We start from the raw sequence: 24,024 nt of genomic DNA, 5'->3' as shown, positions 1-24,024 counted from the left end.
CTTTTTTTGTCACAGTTTAGTGGCATGTCTGTTTGGCACAGTCAGCGGGTGGCTGGTAATTAACATCAGCTGTTTACAGCTGCTTCTGGGTGGGAAGGGATGCACCAGAGAAGCTTGCTATGGAAAATCAGGTCCTGCCTGCCACATTAGTGCATGCCAGACAAGAACCACTCTCATACTCAGAACATTTCAATATTTCTATTTGCTCAAACAAAATGGAGGTGGGGGGTGGGGAAGGGAGAGGAGAGGAGGGGCAGAAGGAGTGATAAATAGCTGATATTTCCATTAGTAGCTAACTGCTGTTTGACTGCAGAGGGAGAGCAAAGCCTGTGTCTTTTAAGGACTTCTCTTGGAAGCGTTTGCTAACAGGAGGAAGGACGAAGCTTAGGTCACACTTTTAGCATAAGGATAAAAATTTTTTTCAAATCAAGAGAGCTCAGGTTCTGCTAAATGATGCACGCATCTATTCCTGAAATCCCTCAAGTAAACAGCATGCCCTCCTTTCCCAGTCACCACTTGAAACTCATTTTTTTTTGCTCAAACCATCCAGAAACATCACTGACAGCAGCAGCTAGGTTGCCACCTGAGCAGCAGGGCTGGTGGGATGCTGGGACGCTCACTGCTTAGACAGGGGTGGGTTCCCAGCACGAAGGGCACCAAGAGGAAAAAGCAGTGAAGATGCACGTAGGCACCACAACAACTTGGAAGCACCCAGAGAAGCTGCTGTTTAACAGCACCACGAGGATAAAACAAGCTCCCCCACACTTCAGCTGATCTGAGTTGGCACTTCCAGTTTCCACCTTACTGGTTTCCAGTTACGTGAATGTGATGTGAGCCAGTATGTGAAATTGCAGCCAAGGTATATCACACCCCTGTGCACTGAGAAGGGGAAAACTTTCTCACCTTGGCTAAAGCTCCTGAGCCCTTTGAGATTCACACAGAGGTATAACAGACTGAGGCTGTACAATTGTGCAAAGTTCAGTAGGGTTTCTGTGATTCTTATTCATTATGGTCTCTGACATAAGCAGAAACAAGCAAAGGAAAAAGAACCAACACCTTTGAAAACCAAAACTAATTCCAGCCTTTCTAAAAGTAACATTGCTAGCTTCCACTTTCCCTATGACTAAGACATTACTTCAGACCTGCTTAGATAGAGAATAGACTTTAAAGCATTTTCTACCTTGCAAAATTCCTTGAATAACCTTGTTTTAAGATATTCCACTTTCAAAACCCAGAAGAGCCAGTGAATGCTGCATCAAACTTTACAAAAACTAAGTGGAGTCAGTAAAAATTGATCAAAAACATCAAGACAAAACTTTCACCTTTCTAAACCTAAAATTTTCTCAACTTTATGGTTCTATTTTAAGCCTAAAATATTTTTTTTTTTAATATCTCAATATAGTAGAATACTGTTATTTCCAGTTGTCACACTTTTGTTTGAAACAAAGCCTTTGGAGTTCCTGATAGAGCATTTAATTGCTGCTGTATTGTCCAGACAAGCAGCAACAGAGCCTGGGCTCAAATCACTGAAGGATTTAAAAGATCAAAGAAGTGTAATAATAATGTTAATTATTAATTATCTTGATTGCCATTATGCCAGGAGGTTCATATCAAAGACTAACAAAGAACCCTTTGGATGCATTCAAAAAACACAGTGGGGAAAAAGAAGATTTTATGTTTCCAACCTTTGCTCAAGAACTCCACAGGTAAGCATTCCCCCTCTGTAGGTAACTGTTCTGGATAGACCCACTTCTACCTCACCCTTTTGTTAGCATCTGAAGACATTCCCTTGACAGACCTAATAAAAATATTCTCCAGTATTAATCACTTAGGCCTCAATATTCCTGAAAGAGGCAGTCTGTATACTAGCAATCTATACAGATCCCATGAAATGAAAATGAAAATTGGCTTTTAATTCTTCAGAGTCTTGAGAAATATCAAGAGAACAACAAGCATGGGACATACATCAAAGCATCCTGGATCCTATATGTTTTTGCAGTCAGTGACAAAGATTTCAACCCTTTCTGTGTGTTGCACAAGATCCCATTTCCCAGGCTGTGCACCCGAAACCTTTCCCAGCTCCCTGGGGATGCTGCCTTTTCAATTCCTCTATCCAGACTCAAATTAAAAGTGAAGATTCTTACAAATGTTTTAATTTTTGAAGACACAGACCTCAGATGCTGTATGTTTAGTTCTGGAGTGGTTATTTGGACAATATTTAATAAACAGCAGATTTTTGATAGTACCAGTACTGATCTAAGTATAATAACAAGCTTTTTCTTCACAGACAGTACTATTTTTCCCCTCTCCACCTGCAGTTTTTTGGAAAAAAAGGGATTATTTCTAGTTTTAGAAAATACAAACATGCAGATGACTGGCTTATGAGTGCAGTTTTTATACAATGGGTATTTCTTTCAAATTTGTGTATTTCCCTTTAATGCAGTATACTATAAAAATACAGTTCTCTAATGCACAGAAGGCTGATGAGCTTGCAGACTGTGGGCTGCTTGCAGCCCACAACAGGTTTTCCAGTCTGGAATTCATTTCAACACCCTTCATCCCAGAGATATCTCTGGGAAGGGCTGAGTCTGAACAAGCTGTGCTGGTAGCAGGACTGAATTTCCCAAATGTTCTTTATCCTAAGGTCCTCTAGGCCTACTACATGATGGATGGTAGAGCTTGTGATGTGCAGGGATAAGACATGTAAAGCACTACTCCATTTTAAGGAAAAGCTATGTGAGGTAAAAATCATTTCTATTATAGGAAAGAGTAACTACAAAGTCACTTGGATATTACTGTAAGTCTCCATTTTAAAACAGAAAATGCTGCTGCTGACTCACACTAGCAAATACATAGTCACTGCCCTTCTCTCCAAGTATGAGTAAAGACAAAAACTGTTAGGAAACATTGACTGTCAACCCAGGGGCTGGGCTGGCCTGGCTTTTCCACGGGACTAAAGAGGGTGCCCTGAGAAAACAGAGCATATGAATTATTTAATTCAAATATAAATATTCAATTCAAATATAAACCCTCAAAACTGCAAAACCATTATTTTCACAGGTCTCCTGCCATACTATGATGGCATTTCTATTACTCTCATCTCTCTGTCCTTTGCTTTCTGCTTACAGGGGCTTCTTTTTCAGATTAAAAATCCAGTCTTTTTTTTCACACTGGGAGCAGGGTTTTGTTTTTCACTCCATCTTTAACAGTAGCTGTTGTGAAGGGAAACCCCCAGCAGGTTCCCATTGTGCCAGAGCAGGATTCATTCTGGCTTGAGTCCCAGCAAAAAGATGCTAACCATGCCTAACATTTGTTGTGGGGGGAAGAAGTGACCACATTTTAAGGGATGAACTTATGTTACTTCCATTTGGATATGTGCTCAACAAAGCTACTCTTGCAACAGCATGAGATGATCTGAGGAAAAAGATTATAACATTTTTGCTTATTTTGATAATGGTAGGCTTACTGAAATGGCCTTTTTTTGCAGTTAGGCCCAAGTCTGATGGGCACTAAGCACTACACTGGAAATAGGAGGTCCTTGGCATTTCTTAGGTTTTGCTCCTTTGTTGATTTAGACTTGTCATTCAAGTAATATGTTACAGTCACTAAGGAATGAAATTTTATTTCAAATAAAGGATACTGGCCAGTTAATAGCAATGTCTGAACCAGGTGAAATAAGCAAGCCATATAATTTTCATAGTGAGACTCTTCATCTGTCCTCCAAGCATCTGTATCCTTTACATCTCACTACTACTATAGAAATAAACCTGTATTAAAATATTTTACTTTCATCTTTTTCATTAGAAAGGGTGCTGATTGCAGCAGATGAGATGCTAATCTTTGTGGAAACAACTACAGCTGAACTCATGATTTACATACCATGCCTACCATACATGTTTTCTTCTGATAAGGATGTGACAGCCTGAGGCCAACTCTTTTCTGCCATTCTGCTGTTAATTATCCTTCAGAGAGATACTTTTGGCATCACAGCCCTAAACACAACCACAGGACAACAGAAAAAGCTCCATTCCTACTACCTGACAATGAAAAGGAAAGATCTTTCAGCTAGGGAAGGCCAGTTATTTTGAATATGACTTCAGGATTAGAAATTATTTAATTATTGGTCAAAACCCAAACAAATACCTGTAATTGTTTGCCCTGTCATGTCCCCATCTCTGGCCCTATTCCAACTGTGCAACTACCATATGTTTTCCTCAAAGAGCAAAGGGGGTTGTGATTCCCAAGTCACTGAAGACACACAGAGCTAGACAGGAAACCCTTGTCTAACATCCACAGGCAACATGTATAACATGCTGAACATATTATCCAGGTTGAAAATGTCCCTAAAGTCAGCATTTACTTGTAACTACAGATATCCAAATATAGAACAATTTAACTCCAATTATAACAAATTAACATCTGACAGCTCAACAGAAAACACCTGAACTGAGATGAAAATCAAATGTTCATACAGGATAAGCTGCTTCCAGTGCTCTGCCATTTTGCACAGGTGAGGTTTTGAGACTTTGAAGCACAAGTTTGATGTGTCAGCTTATTCTGAAGAATTTAAGATAACAATGATTAGCACGTGCTAAATTAGTAACACAAAAAGCAATATCCTAGTTTTCCAGGTCTGTGTAATTAATGGACATCTGCACAGTCAAGTATGCATTAACAACAATTTATATGAATTATTTTATTTTAATGGGAAAATAAGATTCCTGGAATACTGACTTTTTAACTATCAGACTTGCCTGTATGAAAAGACAAACTTGAATGACAAGGTAAATTGGGACACACTCTGTTCAATATGCTAAAACCAGTAAAATCACTGGTTAGATTCTGATTCTCATGTTAGAACTGCAAAATCATATAAAGAACTGATTCACATGTATAATTAATGAAAACAATCCAATACAGTTGGATGCAAAAGATTTAAGCATCTAAAATTCAAGATTCATTCTCCAAGCTGACAGCCCCAACTTCTAGAATTGTATTTCAAACTCTGTGAAGAAACTCCTGAGCCTATAATGACTCATCTCTCACTCTCTAAAGCTTTCCTATCATGCACTTACAAGTGAAAACTAAATCACTGGCTTTCATAACTGCTACCACAGTCACAGAGAGCTAGAGAAGGGCTGGATATGCTTCAAGGGTTTTTCCTTATGTTTCTGTTCACCTAAATGTACAAACTCTTTATATTTCAAGCTAGATGAGATGCCATTGATCTCCTCTGTGATATTTTTCTCTCAGAAACTGACTACCCAATGAGCATGGAGATAATTTCAACATACATCAGTCTAAAATTTAAAGCCATTTCCATGCTAAAGTCTCATTTTTCAGATCACTGCATGAATTATGCCAAGTTGGTCCACCTCTTGTTCTCTCTGTGCATTTTATTTTAAAATGTAGACACAGAAAAGAGAGGAAAACAGTTCAGCAACCCTTTTCAAAACATTTTTTAGAGTATATTTTTTTTATCTATAATCTCAGATGGAAAAAAAAAAGTCAGTATAAGCCTAAGTCAGACAGTATTGCTGATTTTAGGAAGACAGATTTTAATCACTCAAAATGAGCTCACTACAAAAACACTATGTAAATATGCTTCAATCAGATGTGTTGAAGTGGAAGTTACTGGTAATAGATTGGAGCAAACTGTATGCTGGTTAAATTGTAATGGTCCTAAATACACCCTAAAAACATCATAGTAAACAAGCTAGAGGAACCATAGAAAAACTACATAACCTCTTATGTAGCTTGACAACCTATTAAGAGCTTTCAGTACAGTGAATTCAGAAGTTTCTTCCTTTCTTTCCACTTTATGTCTGCTTTTAAATGCATCTCTCATTCAAAACCAAAAGAATTCTGCCATGGAAGTTTGAGCAATGTTAAATTGAAAGATTGTTTGATGATTACAGGTCAAACCATTTTTGAGGTGGTAAAAATATATACAGAAACACACCAGTTTACACTCCATGTATTGCAAATTCCACGCATAGTTAAATTTTATACTTTCTAGGCTCAAGAAACATTTGAATTGATAGTTTTAATGTTATCTACTAGACTAGATATCTATTAGGAATTTTGACACATTGTTCATGATTCTTACACAAATTAAAAATTTTGTCAGTTTCTAAGTGTCAATGCATAGGTTTCCATAGCAGGGATTATGACCTCTGTCAGAAGCAAAGAACATCATCCAATTTACACATCTGACTACCTTGCTGGAGAGAGTCTTTGGCCATAAGGGCCTGTGTAGCTCACAGGACACATACAGAATATGAAGGTCAATGTAAATTATCTAAAGATCTTTCAGATACTAAGAGGTCTCCCTGGGCAAGATTGGTAACACAGCCAGAAATGTGGTTCTGCAGGGCAGGTTAGGAGCATCCCATGAGGTCTGTCATAGCTCTTTCCCTAAGCTCTTTTCCCTTTCTCCCTAAGGGAAGAAGCTCTTTCCCTTGTAACATTTACAGAATAATCTGTCCTGACACTTCTTTGTAGATCCATTGTGAAATATATAAACCCAGATACAATGAGAAAGACTTCACAGAACCAAGAAACCAGAGGATTCAAATGTCTCCATAAAGCCAAAGACCAGCTGAGGCAGTTTTGGTAGAAAAATTTAGCTAGCACTTCCCAAACTCACGAAGGCAATTTCACATGGGATAGTTAACGATTCTTAAATGCAGGAGCTGAGCTGAGCAGCCTGCTAGGAGATAATTATAATCTTGGTCTGAAGACTACCATCCATGAAGCCTTGTTGGCTTGGCCATGTTCTTCTACAGGGGCTGAATTTCCCTTCTGACCATAACCTGTTGTTTTGTATTTTCTAATTTATTCTGTTATCAAGGATGCGATCCAAAAACTCCAAATCTATTCTGTAGTCTCCCACATTACTCTAAGTCACACAGGCAAGGCAGAGCCCTGCAGAATGGGCACTGGGCACACTGCTGTTTGCTGCTGTCAGCAATATTGAGGAAAACCTCTGTTCTTCCTCCCAGATGTGATGATGTATGAGGGGTGCAACAGCACGGAGCTGAGGGGCTGGACACAAGAGAGCCATCAGCCTCCATGGTTTCCAGACCTCCCTTTTTCTTCTTCCTCCATGATTAAACACTGACATTCACTGTTGAAAATTTGTGTGATGGCATGGAAAGTTCTGGGATAGCATCTGTTGGGGCTGTCTGGATTAGATTTATTCAATGGTGTAAGCAGCAAATGCAAATTAGTTTACAAGTGTTTTGTTCCTCGTTCCACATGTTCAGGATTTAAGGATTAGTTTGGATTCCAATGGAAAAATTGCTTTTACCAGCCCAAGCACAGAAGTCTGTGAGCAAAAACTACAGATCAGAGCCCTGCAATTGGTATCAAGAGTTTTCTGACTCTAAATACAAGATACTGTTTCAAATGAAAGGAGGAGTCTAAATCACTTCTGGGCCAAGGCTAAAGCCAGGATTTACAGGTACAAACAGGATGAAAACAATAACACGGAGAGCAATCTTGGGTATATGGAGTCCTACAGAGGAAGAGAGGGGAAAGAAAACAGAACATAGCTCAGTTTTATTCTTAAAGTAAGGGAAAAAATACCAAATCTACAGATAGATCACTGCAGATCAGATGGCTCCATTTTCACACTGTCAATATTCAGTTACAAAACTGCACTAATACTTTTTTGGCTTTCAGAGCCACTGTGCACTAGAGAATTGGAATACTGTAGAAAAAACATGATCATCTGAACATCTTAGTTGAGATTTCTAATTTCTTGACAAAAATAAAAACAATGGACCTATTTAAACCTAATATTTTGTTTTCATCTGAAAATTGCCACTGTTTTTTAGCATCAGAATGAAGTATATTTGGATAACACAAAATTCTTTAATCAAAGAAAGTAATGATATTTAACTAAGGAATTAACATTATCCAAATCAGGTTAAAAGACTTTACCTTGATTATTTTAATAAACACATGCTTAGAATTACTTTTCAATTCAACTCTCACAGTGAAAATCAGTTTATTACATGCTTACAGAAATAACTTCAGGCCAAAAATCTTACCTACCTGTCCTCTACAATAATCTCCCCTAGCATTTGATGGTAGAATAAGTCATTCCTATACAGTGCTTATTTAAGTATCTCTTCTGAATAGCAAATCTACAGGATACACAGTACAGTAGTTTCTTTTTTCCTTACAACTAAAATGTGCATGCTAACCTATAAGAAATTTAAATATGCATGGAATGAAAACAAACTTTATCACCAACACTATGAGCAAGAAAACACGAGGATGTGCTTGTACCCCTTCTCCATAGCTCAGCTCTGTTTCAGATAGCTACTACACCTTCAATAAACAATGTATAGACTAACAGAAAGACATTTCTATACAACTTCTAACAAAAATCAGAGTAAATAGCATTCTATTTCAGCACAGAGAGGGGCAGAGCATACAGCAGACCAACACATTGCCAATGCCACAGCTTGAAGGTGGCAAGATTTTCAGTTCTCTCTCCTCTCCAAACTGTTGCACACAGAAACTGGCAGGACTCTGCCAAGTTCTGTACTACTTGGGCTCATTTTAAAAACATCGGCAAAGATTTTTATCACTCTGAAGATTGATTACTGTGCTAAAAAACAGGAGAGTACAAATAATATTATTAGGACTGAAAAAAAAGGGTTTAACCCAGTACTATAAAACATTTGAATCAAACAAAACCTTCTCCTTCAAGAAACGGCTTCACAAAGAAACTCCCCCAAATAAATATTTTCATAGTTTTGAAATTACTCATGGAAACCATAGTTTGCAAAATGGTGTTTAATGAGGAAAAAACCACCAGTCCTTGTCCTGTCAACCAGTGTTGACAGCAAGTAAACAACAACATGCACCTCTAAAAGAACTCACTGCACTATTTTTTCAGAACACAAATCTATTGCTGACATGGAAATTAGCTAGTAAATTACTGGGTGCTACTATCTGTAATATCTCTAACTAAAAATATCCTGCCATCAATTGACCCTTCCACAAACCTAGCACTCATCAATATTAATAACTGGAAACCACACTTAGCTGGGAACCCCATATTTTAATTCTGCAGTAAAGCAGCCTGGAAAACAATTACTTTAACTTAGGGGGGTTTTAAGTGGGTAGCTCAGGCTAATGAAGAACCTAGTTTACAGAGTACAGGAATTTAATTTCACAGCAGTTTACTCACTTGAATAATTATTAAATCACACTGTGAGCACCTTGGAGGTCACTGGGACTATCCCCGAGAGTAAGAATGATACAGGTGCATCCTTACAGCAAACTACTAGCACTACAGCAGCAACTGTTTGAAGTGTAATTGACCTACAGACTGCCAGTAGAAAAAGTGTGTTATCTGATATATACACCTTTAAGACAAAGATTTCAGTTAACTTTTTTTCAAAATACTCAAGACTCACTAAAACATTTCAATGAGTAAAATGGTTACATATATCTAGGCTACTTAAGGTCCTGATCACAGAACAAAACATCACAAAACATTTCTGCAGTTTTTATCAGCCTCTTCTATAGATAGTGTGTCCCGAGCAGAACACAGCCATTGGTAAAGAGAACAAATTATTCCATACACCATTTTCCTGCTGCCTCAGCCTATACTGTAATTGAACTGTCAGGACACAAAATACACCAAACAAGCTGAAACATACTTGTTCCTACATCTAGCTTTGTCTCATCCAAACAAAGTCTTAAAAAAACAATACAAGAAACTCGATATGTAGATTTCACTCTTATTTCAGAATTCACAAATGCTTACTTGTTCTGGAAAACATTCTCCCTCTTCCACTGCCATTTTCTGTGGCCAGATACGAAACCTGATGACTCAATTAGTTAACACTTTGGACCCTGCACCATTGCTAAATATAGCAGCCCCAGGAAGTGGTTTCCTTTTTTTTTTTTTTTTTATTTTTTCTCTGTCTATTTTTCTTTTTTTTTTCCTACTTTTTTTTTTTTTTTTTAATTTTTATCTTTAAATAAAGGAATTAAGCCCAGTCACTTGTTAGACTTCCCTTGGCTATTTAAATGGCAAACGACAAGTGACTGTAAGACTATTAAGTTAGTAGCAGTGTGTCCCAGGATTCCTGGCTCACTTACCATATTTGCTGCCTCCAGTCATTCTGCGTGTATGTAATCATGATCTGTGGAATACCCAAAATAGCTGCAGCATCAGCTGATCAGAAAACCACTGCTGCTTGGAATCACTCATGAAACAAGCTTTTGTCATTCTGCTTATCAGCTCTTTCTAATGCAGACTACTTTGAACTATTTCTAAAGGCAACAATAACATCATTTTACACTCTGTGTGTTTTGAATACCACATATGCCTGCCTCCTACTCCATGGTAATTTATATTTATTCAGATTTTCTGATGACTAATTATGATAGATTTGTGCTGCTGGTTCTAGAGGCTGTTTTCCTGAACCAAAAGACTGTTCTCTCTATACTTCAAGTTCCTAAACCAGAGAAATTAAAAGCAGTACCAAGAGCAAAATGATTTTGCTTCAGAGGGAAGCATAGAGAGAAGTCCATGATTTCAATAAAGTAGATGTCTTCCTTTTCAATGGAATCTGTGCTAGCAGCAGGGATTTTCTGCATGTTTCTCTACAGTTATTTACATTAGGAGTGCTTTTAAAGAATGCCCACCTTCTGAGAAAGGGAATATTGAAATCTCTTCAGTACACCACAAGCATCTGCACAATGTGCCCTGCACTTGCCTGTAACACATCTCACCTGACACACAAGAGATGAGCACAGAGTCACTGGTACAGAAGAACAGCAAAGGATAAGACAAGGGAAAAAAATAATAATCAGGGTCTAATGTTTTTTTCAGACAAGTTATACTTATTCAGACAAGATGAAAGGCAATAATCTATATGTAAAATATTATAAGGAAAATTTGAAATTTTCAAGAAGCATTTCTGCACTTTTTATCAACTAGAGCTCAGCCACCAGGTAGTAGCTCCATGCAGTTATAATGCAGATCTTTCTATTAATTATCTATGTAAAATCTTTCAGTAGGTGCAAAATTTAAGTCCCCCCCAGAGTGTCACTAAATAGATAATGGAGGCACTCAGGGGACCTAGCTTGAAATGACTTCATTAATGTCACTGATGAGGCACATCTCTGCTTTTGCACATATTTGCTTATGGTATGAGAGTGTCTATGACTAAGACCCAGATCTGCCACTGGCTAAATACAGGGAAGCTACCAGCTGTCTGCAGAGGTGGAGGAGCTTTCCACCTCAATTTAAACACAAGACAATGACCAAGTCAGTTTAATTGAACTTACCCCACTGACAGATGTGTGCAGAGCCTGCAGTAGCAGAGATTTAAATCATCTGCACCAGCTACTTCTGCAATGCTCTCTTGGGAAATGTGCAATTTCTGAAGCTGAATTTTGATTTAGCATTACAATTCAATTTGAAGATTTTGAACCATCATTTCAAAACAGTAAAAGGGAACATCCCAATTCCAGAGACCCAGGACCATAGGGTTACTATCCAGTGACTGAATTATTGTTTCTAACAGAAGAAGGATTGGCTCTGAATAAGAACCAGGTGCCTAAATACCCTCTTTGTGCCTCTGAAGGGGTGCTTGAGAACAAGCAGATAGGAGATATGATGATTTCTCTAATGGGATTTGAGAGTATTTTATGACATTTACAACTCCCTAACAGTTTTTTTTCTGTAGAGAAAAGGATTAAATTGGGCAGGTTTTATGGAAAGAGTCTGTCCAAAAGACCAAACCCAGTGTGAGGTGGTGTCCCCAAACCACTGGGTGCCACTGAACTGCAATTTGCTGTTGGGAGGATAGTGATTGGTGACACAGAACTGGCAATCCAACAGATCTCCTAAAACCAAAATAGGGATTGTTTGGAAAGAAGGAACAATGCTTTTATAAAAAAAAGATTCAACAGCCTCTTCATGTGTCTCTTTTACTGGCTGACTTCACTCCTTGTTCCCTAGGCAGTCCAGGTCCCATGGATGGTACCATCACAGTCTGAGTGACAGCCTGGTCCCTCCAGGATCCCTCTGAGACTGCTCTTCCCTTCCCATTGCCTGCTCATTTATTCTGCTAGAGCTATTTTGCTTTTCCAGTCTCCAGCTCCTGGCTTTTTGAGTTCACATTAGTATGATGAGACCAGTGGACGATTGACCTAGACAGTTGCCTATTAACCTCCACAGAACTGTCCTGGCTTAGGTTGTGAGATTTCCACAAGAAATTGTTCTGTTCTCTCAATATTAATTTTAAAATAGCAATGATCAGAATTACAAAAGAAGAGCACAAAGAAAAATTAATATCTGACAGCCCCAAAAAGTCATCTCAGCACATTCACATCCATCAGTTCAGCTCTGACTATTGAAAGCTCACGTCATAAATCATGGCAACACTTTTTTTTTTTTTTTTTTTAACCTTCTGGATCAGTTTTACAGCCTTCAGGATGATTTCTCACTTGTATGCTGTTAACATATGGTAATGAAGGAAAGGCTCAATACTAAAGGCAAAATCTATTTGTTATAGACTTTGGGTACAATTTTCAAGATCCTTTTGTTATTTGCATCCTGAATTACATGAACTGCAAATTCCTGTAGTCATTCTTTGCTTGAGAAAGAGAAACAGCCCTGCATACAATCATGCAATGAGTAGATATCCAAGGGAAGAAAAAGATCTCAACAATCCATCTCCTCCCCTCTTTGAAAAAGAAAAGGGAAAAAAACCCCAAAAAACCAAACAACAATCACACAAAAAACTAAAACCCTTTACAATCTCATTAAAATGACAGATTTGGTGCAGATGGAGGATTCTTTTAAACAGAATAGTGGAAATGTCTTTTTAAATTATCGCTACTCTGCTCCCCAACCAGATGGAGTGCTTATGATTACTGGCTTGGAAGTGACTTGCAAACAAAGCAACACATGGCAGAATTCAGTATAAAGAAATACATGGTGTGACATGAGATACAAACAACATAAATATCTTTCTAAGAATGGGAAAGACAAGCTGAAATATTTCAATCCATAATCTGGAGTTAGTGATCCAGATTTTGGGAAGATGAAATATAAATTTGATTTTTTTTTTTCTGAACCTGCAATGGATGACATTTCAGACATTTTGGAAAGCTAGAGAGTCAGCTGAAACCCACCAGAGAAGGGGGTTATAGGTTTGTGGCATTTTGGGCATCCTTTTCAGAGGGTAAATAGCATCAGTACTGATGTGCACTTGTACAACACAGACCTATGAAGGGTCCTCAGTTATAGAAACTTCTTATATCACAGAAAACAATAGGAGTATCTGAGATATCTAATATAATTAACTAAAATTCTGTTCTAGTCATGAAAATAATGGCTGTGTCCCTACTTAGATTTTTAAACAGCAGTTTGAGTGCAGACATTGCAAAGGCAACAAGATATTCACTAAAGAATTCCCTGAGACCCAGAGACCACAGGTTTGTATGCAAAACTGTGAAAGATGCATATTGCATACAGCAAGAGAGGGACAGTAAAGCTCATAAGATAGGGACTTCCCCTTTTTTCCACATAAGATACTCCATCTCAAACATCTCATGGTTAACTTCTATGGGTAACTACCAGGCTTTTACAAAGAAGCTACTAGACCAAAGGAGAATGCACATTTACTCACTTGTACTGTAACTACGGAGAATATGCAGCCAAAGGAAAAAAATCCTTACCTAGTTATAAAATGCCCCCCCCAGCAATCAGCATGATTTGCACATTACTTTTTAAAAAATCTGCTTGTTCTGCCACCATCCATATTGAAAAGCATGTGTTTTTTGTATTCAAACAAAAATCAAGTGTTGGCAGCATTTAAGGTTTTTTAAAAAATTATTTTAGTTATTTTAGTTTTGGTTTTTTTCTTAATTTTGACAAAGATATTCATCTGCCATAATGCCTATTTATCTAAAGCTCTGCAGAACTACCAAAAAAGGAAATCCTGTAACTTCTGCTACAAGATACTCAAAATTTCTCTACAGAGGATATCCAAATTAGTGCACAGGAAGCCCATGGTCTCATCCTGTTCTTCCTCAGCAGCAGATAGGATCAAACCTTAAGGACTGAAATTACTTACAGTCATTTTTCAGAATTTGTTTCTCCAAACATTTTGAAACAGCATGCCTTGAAGCCAGCCCTGCTGTAAAATTCAGCACATTACAGATACTCAAAATGCCCATGGCAGACCCACACTGAAGCTCTGCAGTGTTCCCCCTGTCCCGATCCGTGTCAGCTCCCGTTACCTCCCTGTCAGCACTTCACCTCCCTGGGATATGCTGCTTTCAATAGCAGGGCAAGGGGTTCTCAGGATTATGGACTAAAATAAATGATACATTTATGGTATGAGTGGTATGTCCAAAGCATCTGAACCACTATCTACAAAACCACTTCAAACTCTGTTTTTTTAAGCCTTTATTGCTCCCCTTAAGCTATCAGAATAGATTCTGTATTTCCGCTCTGCCCTGATAATCACCTCGAGCTTTCTGGAAGAGCAGTTTTTTCTTCCATTTCCACTCATTAGATGGGGTTTTCATGCCCAAGTTCTAAAGCTCTTTTGATTTCCAGCAAGCCTGGGGCTAAAACACCCTCAGATTCTTCCCTGTCCCATGGGAACACAAACAAATACGACCAAGTGGAAAACAGACTTAGATAAACCCAAACTTCCTGTCCAAACCAGACCATATATCATTCAAGGCTTCCACCACTAAGACTTCAACAATTTCTTTTCCTTCATCAATAGCTTGCCTCTACATGGAAAAGGTGTACAGGTGTACCTGTGTCCAGGACAAAGGTAATTTTGCAAAACCACATATCACAGAAACCCCATAATTGGCATACTGTGTGAAAATGGAAGTTAAGATAGCACTTAGCAAGGCAACTTCCTGCTGCCAAGACCACACTATACTCATCAAATAATAAAGAACTAAAGACAACCGTAGTTTCATTGCCATCCCATAAGCACCACAAAAAACAGCTTTAGTTAAGCCAACTAGAAGTTCCTGGATTTATTAAGATTTCCTTCTCTCCCACTGACCACCTAAAAGACAGCCCTATCAATGATTTGCTATGAACAGCACCTCTGGAAAATACTGAGATAATAATGCTGCAGGCTTGAAGCAGTGTTTACATAAGCATCATGATAAAAATCATGATTGACTTCTGAGCAAAATGACTCGACACTATCATGCCTGAAAAATAACTAGTAGCCAATTAGGAAGGGAAAAAACAGAAGCCAGAGAGTCCAGTCAACCCTATGTTCAGATAAACTACAGACCTCACATGAACTCTCATGGAGATGAGGGGAAGAGCAAGGGCAAAGAACTATATATGGAAAGCACAAGGAGACCCGATATCAGATCTTCCTATATCATCTTGAAGCATTGCTGATGTTTGAAATTCTCTGCTGATTAATCCGATGGCTTATTGCATGCCATGCCTCTTGTTCCAAGTAATGCTGAAAACTGGGAATCTGGACAAATTGAAAACAGCTACTGCCTAACTCCTGCTTTGACATACCTCACCGGAGTATAGGATTCCAGAGAGAAGAAATCCCTTGGACCTGAACAGCAGAGCTCAGTATTTTCTCCAAATATTGAACCTGCATTTGTTGAAAATACTATGAGCAGGTTAGTGCTATCAGTGGCTGCTGATGGTCTCCTTAGGTGCGTTGGTATGTAAATACACAGATAGGGAAGTAAAAATCACATGCTAATTATTGCCCCACAGTACAGAAAAATAGTGAGTAGTTCAAATAAGTGTTTCAGTTTTTAAGAGTTTACAAAAAAACCCACAACTGAAAGTATCAGAGGAATGTTGCATAAATTACACTGTCCATTTGTATATGGTATCCATGTGACAACAAGTTGGCTCTCCGTTTGGATTGTATTTCTAGCAATTTTCAATATTCCAGGATTGCCAGGAGCAAAGAATTAATCATTAAGATTCATGATGACAATGGAAAGTATTTCATCCTAGAGTTAAGCACCAGAAATGTTACTGCTGGCAAACCAACCATTCCAACACTCCCTCTCTCTGTTGTCTATCTTGTAGGCTTATTCTGAACATAACTGTGAGATGACGCCCCAGAACTGACAGATGGTTTCAAAATGCTCAGACATGGTTTCTGCACAGAAAAAGAAATTTATACCATGTAGTATGTTCCAAGAGCAATACTACAAAAGCAGTAGTTGTCCAGGATATCTGACAACTGACATCTCCACAAGACCTTAGACAAACCCTCACCCCAACAACTATTAACAAAATATTTGACTACAGATCTTGACCACCTAAAAAACCAAATCAAATGAAAACAGAAGTAGGCTTAATTAAAAAAGAAATACCAAGAACAGTTTGCAAGCATATCTGCTCACCAAGAGCATATGAGCGTGTCCAATGCCCTGTGGAAAAAGCTCAAACTAGCACAGCTATCATGTAGTGTACAGTGCCTTATTAATCTTGATTTACAGATGGTGCAGTCATTATTTGATAAAAGAAAAATGGAATCACTGACCTGACTGTAACTAGTCTTTTCAATCTGTTCTCAAATGTAATGCATGAAGCAATACGATGGCCAAGACTTGTAAACGACAGGTAGCCTGTTACTCATTCTGGTGTACAGACTACAGCCAAACCATCATACTATAAAAATGTATACAGACACAAAGTAAAACTTTTATCAGAAAACTAATGTAAGAATAGCTTGCTTATGAAGTGATGGGATTTCTAACATTTAGCAACACTGGACAAAAAAATAAAATAAAAATCAGAAATTTTCAAGAAAATATTAGAAAGGACTATTATGGGTGAAGGTAGAAAAAGGGTGTTCTTGAAATCACACCAAAACCTATTTCTTATGATTCTGTGACACACAGGAGTGTTAGAGCTCATCTGCAGGCAAACTGCACTTGGCATCAGTCAGAAGGAACTTAACACAAGGTGCCATGGAACACAAGCCCCCAGCCTCACCTATGAGGTCAGGCTGAGGGAGCTGGGGGTATTCAGCCTGGAGAAGAGGAGGCTCAGGGGAGACCTCATCACTCTCTACAACTCCCTGAAAGGAGGTGGTAGCCAGATGGGGGTCGGTCTCTTTTCCCAGGCAACTCTCAGCAAGACAAGAGGGCACTGTCTTAAGTTGTGCCAGGGGGGGTTTAGGTTGGATATTAGAAAGAATCTCATTACGGAGAGGGTGATCAAACACTGGAATGGGCTGCCCAGGGAAGTAGTAGATTCTCCATCCCTGGAGATATTTAAAAAGAGACTGGATGTGGCACTCAGTGCCATGGTCTGGTAACCACGGCAGCAGTGGAGCAAGGGTTAGACTTGATAATCTCAGAGGTCCCTTCCAACCCAGCCAATTCCATGATTCTATGAAAAGTCAATCAGCACTCTGCCCACACATGCTGTATGTGAGACCATGCTGCTCACAGGGGGCCACAGCCTGCTGGTCTCCTGGACAGCGTCAAGGCTGTCTAACCTTTCCTGCTTGAGGAGTTAGCATTACAAAGTACTCTGAAGTTTCTTCAAATTACACTTGGAAGGACTTCAAGAAAAACTACAAGTTTATATATCTCATAATCATTATAACAATGTGAAAAGAAGATGTTACAATGCAATGAACCCAAAGAAAAATGAGCAACTGCAGCTGTAGTTGATTTTAGCATCACTCAAAAGTTGTCAGTCTCAGTACTGACATCTCCTGTTTGTTAGTTAGGACACATACAGACCTGTCACCAATGGTCAGGAGATTGCTAGACAGTAAATATTCACATTGCAGGGTGCTGTTCCCAATTAAAATATGAATCTGTATTTGTCATGGAAAATGACCAAAATCCAGTTTTAACCTCCAGTAAATGTTCCATCCAGTAGGTTCCTCTCTATCAGCTTCCTGTCATTAGGCACTATTATTTTCAAATGCTACACAACCTTAGGCCTACTGTCCCTTTTCAACTCAGTCACAGCAAAATCTCAAATGATTTCACTTAGTCTGTTTGATTCCAGGCTACACTATGGCATAAAAATCAAGGTGGGGACAAATTATAAACCGTTATATATAATTTACTGAATATCCAGCTCCTATGGGATAAGGGCTCTTATTAGGCACAAGCCTGTGTTTCAGGTCTAACTCAACATTGAATGTCTGGGTAGCAAATACAAGAGACTTCCACAACGTTTTCTTCCTCAATTTTTAGGCAGTGTACTAACACCAGATTCAAATTGCCCCAATTTTGTTACTGCAATGGAGCTGAAGCTGTGCTTTCCAGGAACAGGGGGAGCATCTGGTTGTTACATGCAATAACCTTAAGATATCCTATACCAGGAAAGGACAAAGAGTCTTCCTGTATCAGAGTTATGCACAAATTTCCCCAAAACAGAAGAAAATGAGTAAAATAAAGAACAAATGATCTCATCAAGATAATTTCTGACATGCTGCTGGGGGTTGAGGGCAGCTCTGAAAACTGCATTTCAAGCAGGACTTACATTTCTCAGCACAGATGTTAAAAATATCTCCCAGTTCTCACTGTAGTGCTGGCGGTTTGACTAAATATTAATGCTGTCCCTGAAGCACTGCTACTGGTTTTGCATCCCTTTATGTGCATTACACACATGAGTTGCTGGCTACATTTAAGATGCATGCTTTCTGAAGTTGCATTAGACCTACAAAGGAAGAGCAAAGGGCATCTCCAGAGACTGCATCAATGCCCTCAGGCTTCCCTAGGAACTATGGGGAGCTGGAGGAAACTGTAGGATGCATAATTCCTAAGTGTGGAGCTGAGCATTGAAGATCTATTGCAATTTGATGGTGACTTATACTGTGTTGTAATGTAACACTTTGCAGCTATACTGTAGCTATTTTAAGCAGCATCAAGAGAGCTTTCATTGTACAGTAAAAAAGCTCTCAGAAAACTTGTTCAAAAATGCAAAATAGAAGTGTGATAGCAATAAGGGTCTTTATTAAGGAGTTAGGTATCTCTCTTTGCACTGCCTTGACTCATGTGCACCACACTTTGGATCTGGTATTCGTTCTATACTTATCAAAATGTGTTTCACACTATATGAGGTTAGAATATTAGCCAGGTTTTGCCCTAGCTGGCATGGCTGTAATCTATGCTACATCATTGAAATGGGTTCATCAAGCTTCTGAGATCTGATTTCTCACTGAACATTTTGAGCAGATGCACAAACACACCTTGGAATGGCTGCATGAATAATGCAGTCATTACAACAGAACACATGGCCATATTCTGGTTTTTCCTAACTTGTTTCATGAGCATTGCATTTCTTTTCCTTGGGAGAACCTTCAAGTCTGTAGCTACTATCACAACTAGTGCTCACATTTCCTTTCTCTCTGTGAACTGTTATTTCTTATCTGATCCTAAATAGCTTTCACAGGGCTTCTAAAATTACTGCATAGCAGTAGTATTTCTTATATCTGCATTACCTACATGATGCTTCATGAAAAGCAGTCCCTTGACAGGATAAACCAGCTGGTGTTCACACTGCATTATGGAGGAGGCAGCAGATGCTATATTTAGGGTACAAAATATCTTCTTCCATTATAAATCTATTTTACAGACCACAGAACTCACTGATACAGTTATGTCTTTTTGTGATTGACGAAAATCCTATTTAACTTGTATTTACAACCCAATCATTAAATAGCTGTCATTTTCCCTTTACCTCTTTGCCTTAGTAAAATTACATACACAAAACCATCCTGGTTTTTACTACCTGCAAATGTAACAATCTTCCATGAACTGCCAGGGCAAAGCATCAGTCCTGTATCTATACCTAGTGTGGACAATCCCAGAGCCCAATAGTTTCCCTACATTTCCCCATAAGTCTCCCCAGGGCAGAGACTAATGGGACCTAATCATACTGAGGTCATCTCAGATGAGCCAAGGCTTTACTGTGTTTTTTAAAAGGCATCTAAAATACCTTCTAAATGTATCACCAATCCAGTTTTTATTTTGGGTAGTCATCTCTCCAATAACTTACCTGTGGGTTTTTAATGGCAGGAAATACAACAGAGCTTTTAAAAAACTAATTTCCATGCAAGCAATTCTCCACACCTATGCACACACAGAGATTATGTTTGTTAGATATCTATGAAAATATTCTCCATTTGAATGTGTAGACAGATAGCTGCTGAAAACTGCAGAGAATGGTGTTTATCCTGAATTTAAAACAATAGAAAGCCATGGACTTCATCAACTGTATTTTAATGGCTTTAGCAAAGAGGAATAAAGAACTCCTGAGACAAAAAACATTATAAGTTAAAAAAAAAAAATGTCTTTTTCCCCATTAGAAAAGACTCTTTAAATTTGCATGTGTACCACTCTGATATAAAGTTGGAACAAGGCATTTTTGAATCTGATTAAAGAATCTGACCCAACTCTCATATAATTTAGTAAGAAATCTCATCTTTAATTACCAGGCATTGTAAATTATTTGTATGAATAAATTATTTGTCTGCAGCAAACATGTTCAAAGGGGAAAATGAACGCATCAAGAACCATATTTTACTAGTACATTTTAGTACCTGTCCTTTAAGCCCAATTGAATTTTTCATGCTGCCTAACAGGTACCATGTAGTTTGAAGCACGCAAGTATTCCCTCTCTCCTCAGTAACGCTGGATCTCTTGTGAGATTTAACAGCAGAGAATTTAAGAGGAGGGGGAATACTTCCATTTTGATTTGAGTTGTAAGCACCATCTTGTGGAACTGCAAAGACTGCAGATCAGATCAGAAGAAACATGGATTTACAAGCTCCTCTCCTAAACTGACTGGGAATGCCACCCGGACATAAAACAGTGGAGAAATAGAATGAAATTATTTATCTCTCCTCCTCCAGACCCACAATAAAAATGAAAAGAAGCTTTTCTCCAGCCCAAAACATTAAACTTCTCACTGCCTATCTGCATATAAAGCCCTATGGGCAGCAGAACTGGTATAATCATTGGAAAAGAATTGTAGATGGAGATTCCTGGGTGTAGAAAAGAAAAACTACGGTTCCTTCATGATGTAGAGTTCAGCTCCATTTCCCCCTCTTCTCTTCCCCCTCTCACAGTATTGTTACAAGCTATCATTTCTGATTTACAGAGCAATTGTCTTTCTCCCTACTAGAAAGTACTTATCACAAAAGCTCTGCTCAAGCACTCAGGAAAATTTTAGTCTGGTAAAATGTTACAGATGCATAATGCTAAGCTGCAGCAAGGGATGTGTGGTGCTTGCATTATGGAAGATGCCATTCAACAGACTGGAGGGGAAGGCATTCTCCTTTCAGATTAAAATAGCAGCACACACACTGTCAACGAGGGAAAAATCTACAGATACAGGATTGCACACAATAAGGCACATGTAAACTTTTATGATATATTAATTTCCTTAGCACTGTCAATGATAATATTAATGTTGTTGTATCCATCAGCATTCAGCAGACAATTCACTTGCTCCCACACAATGCCATGGAATTATTTGAAATGTAAATAGAAAAAGCAGAAAAGCTCTTCTACAAGGGCTAGTTAATCTATGAATATTAAACCACAATGAACCCTCTTGGGAGCTCTGACAGACTGCTCCAGGATGAAAAAACGTGTCATTACTGACATCAATCATATTTCCTAAAATAAGTGGGAAGGGAGCAATTATTTGAATAATCACCATCCATAAGTCTAATATCAACTCAGTATGTATGGCCCAAATGAAAATTCATTATTTTTGTCTTCATTTTAAGATTTTTAGTAGAGATACAAGTGGAATGTAAATAACTATCATTTTGTATTTTTGTTACTAAACTACCTTAGCACTTTGCTCTAATATTACCATATGCATATAAGGCTGAAAAATAATTTTTAAAAGCCTATAAAAGAGGCAAAAAGGGTGGGCAGCAGCTTTGCCTTTTGCAGCAGTAATGCTGGTGGATGCTGGTGGTGTCCTTCTGCTTAATTGAGCCCATCCTGTAAATCCATACGGTGTGAGAATGTTAAATGGGATATCAGGAAAATCATTGCACTGTAACAGAATGATTAAAAGACAAGGAGGATGGGACTACTAGGATGATTCATACATCCTTCAAATATCAGCAAGTTTGGGGAGTTCCACTTGTATTTATCTGAAGAAAGATTGTGCAAGTGTAATTGCCACTTAAAAACTCACTGAACATTAGTACAGTACATATCTCTCACTCTGCCATAAAGTCACAGAATCATTGAGGTTGGCAAGGACCTTTAAGAGCATTGAAGCCAACTGTAAATGTGACATGGCCAAGTCCACCACTAAACCATGTCCCTAAGCACCACATCTACACATCTTTTAAATAGTTCTAGGGATGATAATTCCCCCACCTCCCTGGGCAGCCTGTTCCAATGCTAACACATATGTACAACAGTGTAAATTAACATCAAAAAGCTCCCTCGTGTTTTTAGGCTGTATATTTCTCTTATTTATTGCCAGGAAGAGCTTGGATGTAGCACAGTATGTCTTAACACCTTATAGTCCTTAAAGATCCCAGCTTGCCTTTTGCAGACTTAAAGGTAAATAGATGCCATGACCAAATTCCAGCTCAGGGAATTAAGTTCTCCCTAACCTAGTTCCCAAAGGAGTGGTAATTACCTATAGTAGAAGTCTTTATCTGCTGACCTCAGCTATTGGCCACATTTGCTGCCAAACATTTGGCACTTTCACTGCCAACACTGGAGGTTTCTTATCATATGTTTTTCTTTTACTTTTCATGCAGACAAATATTGCCTGTAAGTGACATACTATGAATTATTCAGTTAACAAAGTCTTTTAGGATTCTTCAAATGAAAACACATTTTTTTTCCATGTGAAATAATAGATAATGATAGAAATTACAAAGGAAAGATGTGAATAATGGCAAGAGTTCAATGCTTCTGTCCATTCATAATCTCAGGTCTGCCTGAAAGAATAATGCAAATGTCTTGACATGTTTGACTCACATTTTCCACTGCTTTTCGACTTGCAGGGCACTCAGCTTATTCTGAAATCCAGTATAACCAGAAATTATGGCTGTGTAATTTGAGTTCTTACAATTAGCTAATAAACTTGATACTAACCCTAAATGACTTAGACTTCAAGCAATAGGGAAGGATGTACTTGATATTCTTTGAAAGGCACCTTTAAAGCCATGTAGCATATAGAATTCAAGGGACAATATGAAAAAACCTGTGAGGATTAAATGCAAAAATAGCATTACTTCTCCTTTTGGTACAGTTTTTAAAATGAGGTCTCGAGAACTGAAGAATGAAATACAGCTCAGCAAGAGAGATTCATTTTCCTCACACATACTCTGCAGAAAGTGCAAACTGGAATTTCCAGCTTTTGTTTTTATTTTATTTTTTTAATTCAGTCGGCTGGCAGTTGTTTAAATAGCATCCTTGCCAACCCCAACTTAGAGCCCTCCTGCACACGTGTTTGTTTCTGTCATGTTGAACAGCAGTCTCATAGACTATAAATCACAATATTCTGATAAGCTTCCTCAAGCCAGTATGGCCAAAATTTACCCACTGGGATAAGAGAATTTGACCACATGGGTATGAGCCAGCAGAGCTTAGATACAGGGAAGCTGAATATCAACACACACAGAAGAATAAGGTCAGGCACAGGCAGATAGACCCAAGTTAATCCTGTGTAACTTCAGGTCTTCAATCCAGGTGCCTCAGGATGGTCAGGAAGAGCCCACAGGCAGGGAGAGAGGTTGGCTGAACCCAAGTCAACTTCTGGAGGTGTCAGTCTCTGTCCATAGATTACTGAGGGACATGAGGGTCTTAATTGAGGTGCCATGATTCTGATCCTAGTGAAAGCTAGGTTAACATCCTCATTTTTAACAAAGATGTTGAAAATTTTTCATTTCCTATTTTTTTGGTGTGCATGAGATGGACACTTGACCTGAGAAAGTGCTCAGCTTGCTCAGTTTATGCTTTACCAGCATCACAGCAGCAGCAAATGATGAGTGCTGAACT

At 38.5% G+C, this 24,024-nt stretch overlaps 1 protein-coding gene across 41 annotated transcripts in view; it reads right to left on the bottom strand.

Annotated features, from left to right (window-relative positions):
* The window catches only part of ANK3 (ankyrin 3), a 351,630-nt gene that overhangs the window by 147,098 nt on the left and 180,508 nt on the right, over positions 1 to 24,024 (bottom strand). The window contains exon 1 of one of the 41 annotated variants that reach the window (XM_071749167.1): positions 9,791 to 10,489. The exons of 36 other annotated variants lie outside the window; for them this stretch is intronic. In XM_071749167.1, coding sequence (XP_071605268.1) covers positions 9,791 to 9,826 — 36 coding nt within the window. In that variant the 5' untranslated portion in view covers positions 9,827 to 10,489. Of the gene's footprint in view, positions 1 to 9,683; positions 10,490 to 24,024 lie in introns of those variants that run through there. 4 more of the 41 variants (XM_071749170.1, XM_071749191.1, XM_071749193.1 and 1 more) reach the window with 4 other exon arrangements.

Source organism: Heliangelus exortis, chromosome 7 (assembly GCF_036169615.1).
Source record: "Heliangelus exortis chromosome 7, bHelExo1.hap1, whole genome shotgun sequence".
NCBI classification, from domain to species: domain Eukaryota; kingdom Metazoa; phylum Chordata; class Aves; order Apodiformes; family Trochilidae; genus Heliangelus; species Heliangelus exortis.
The sequence above is the reverse complement of the archived record's forward strand: the minus strand, read 5'-3'. Positions and strand labels throughout refer to the sequence as shown.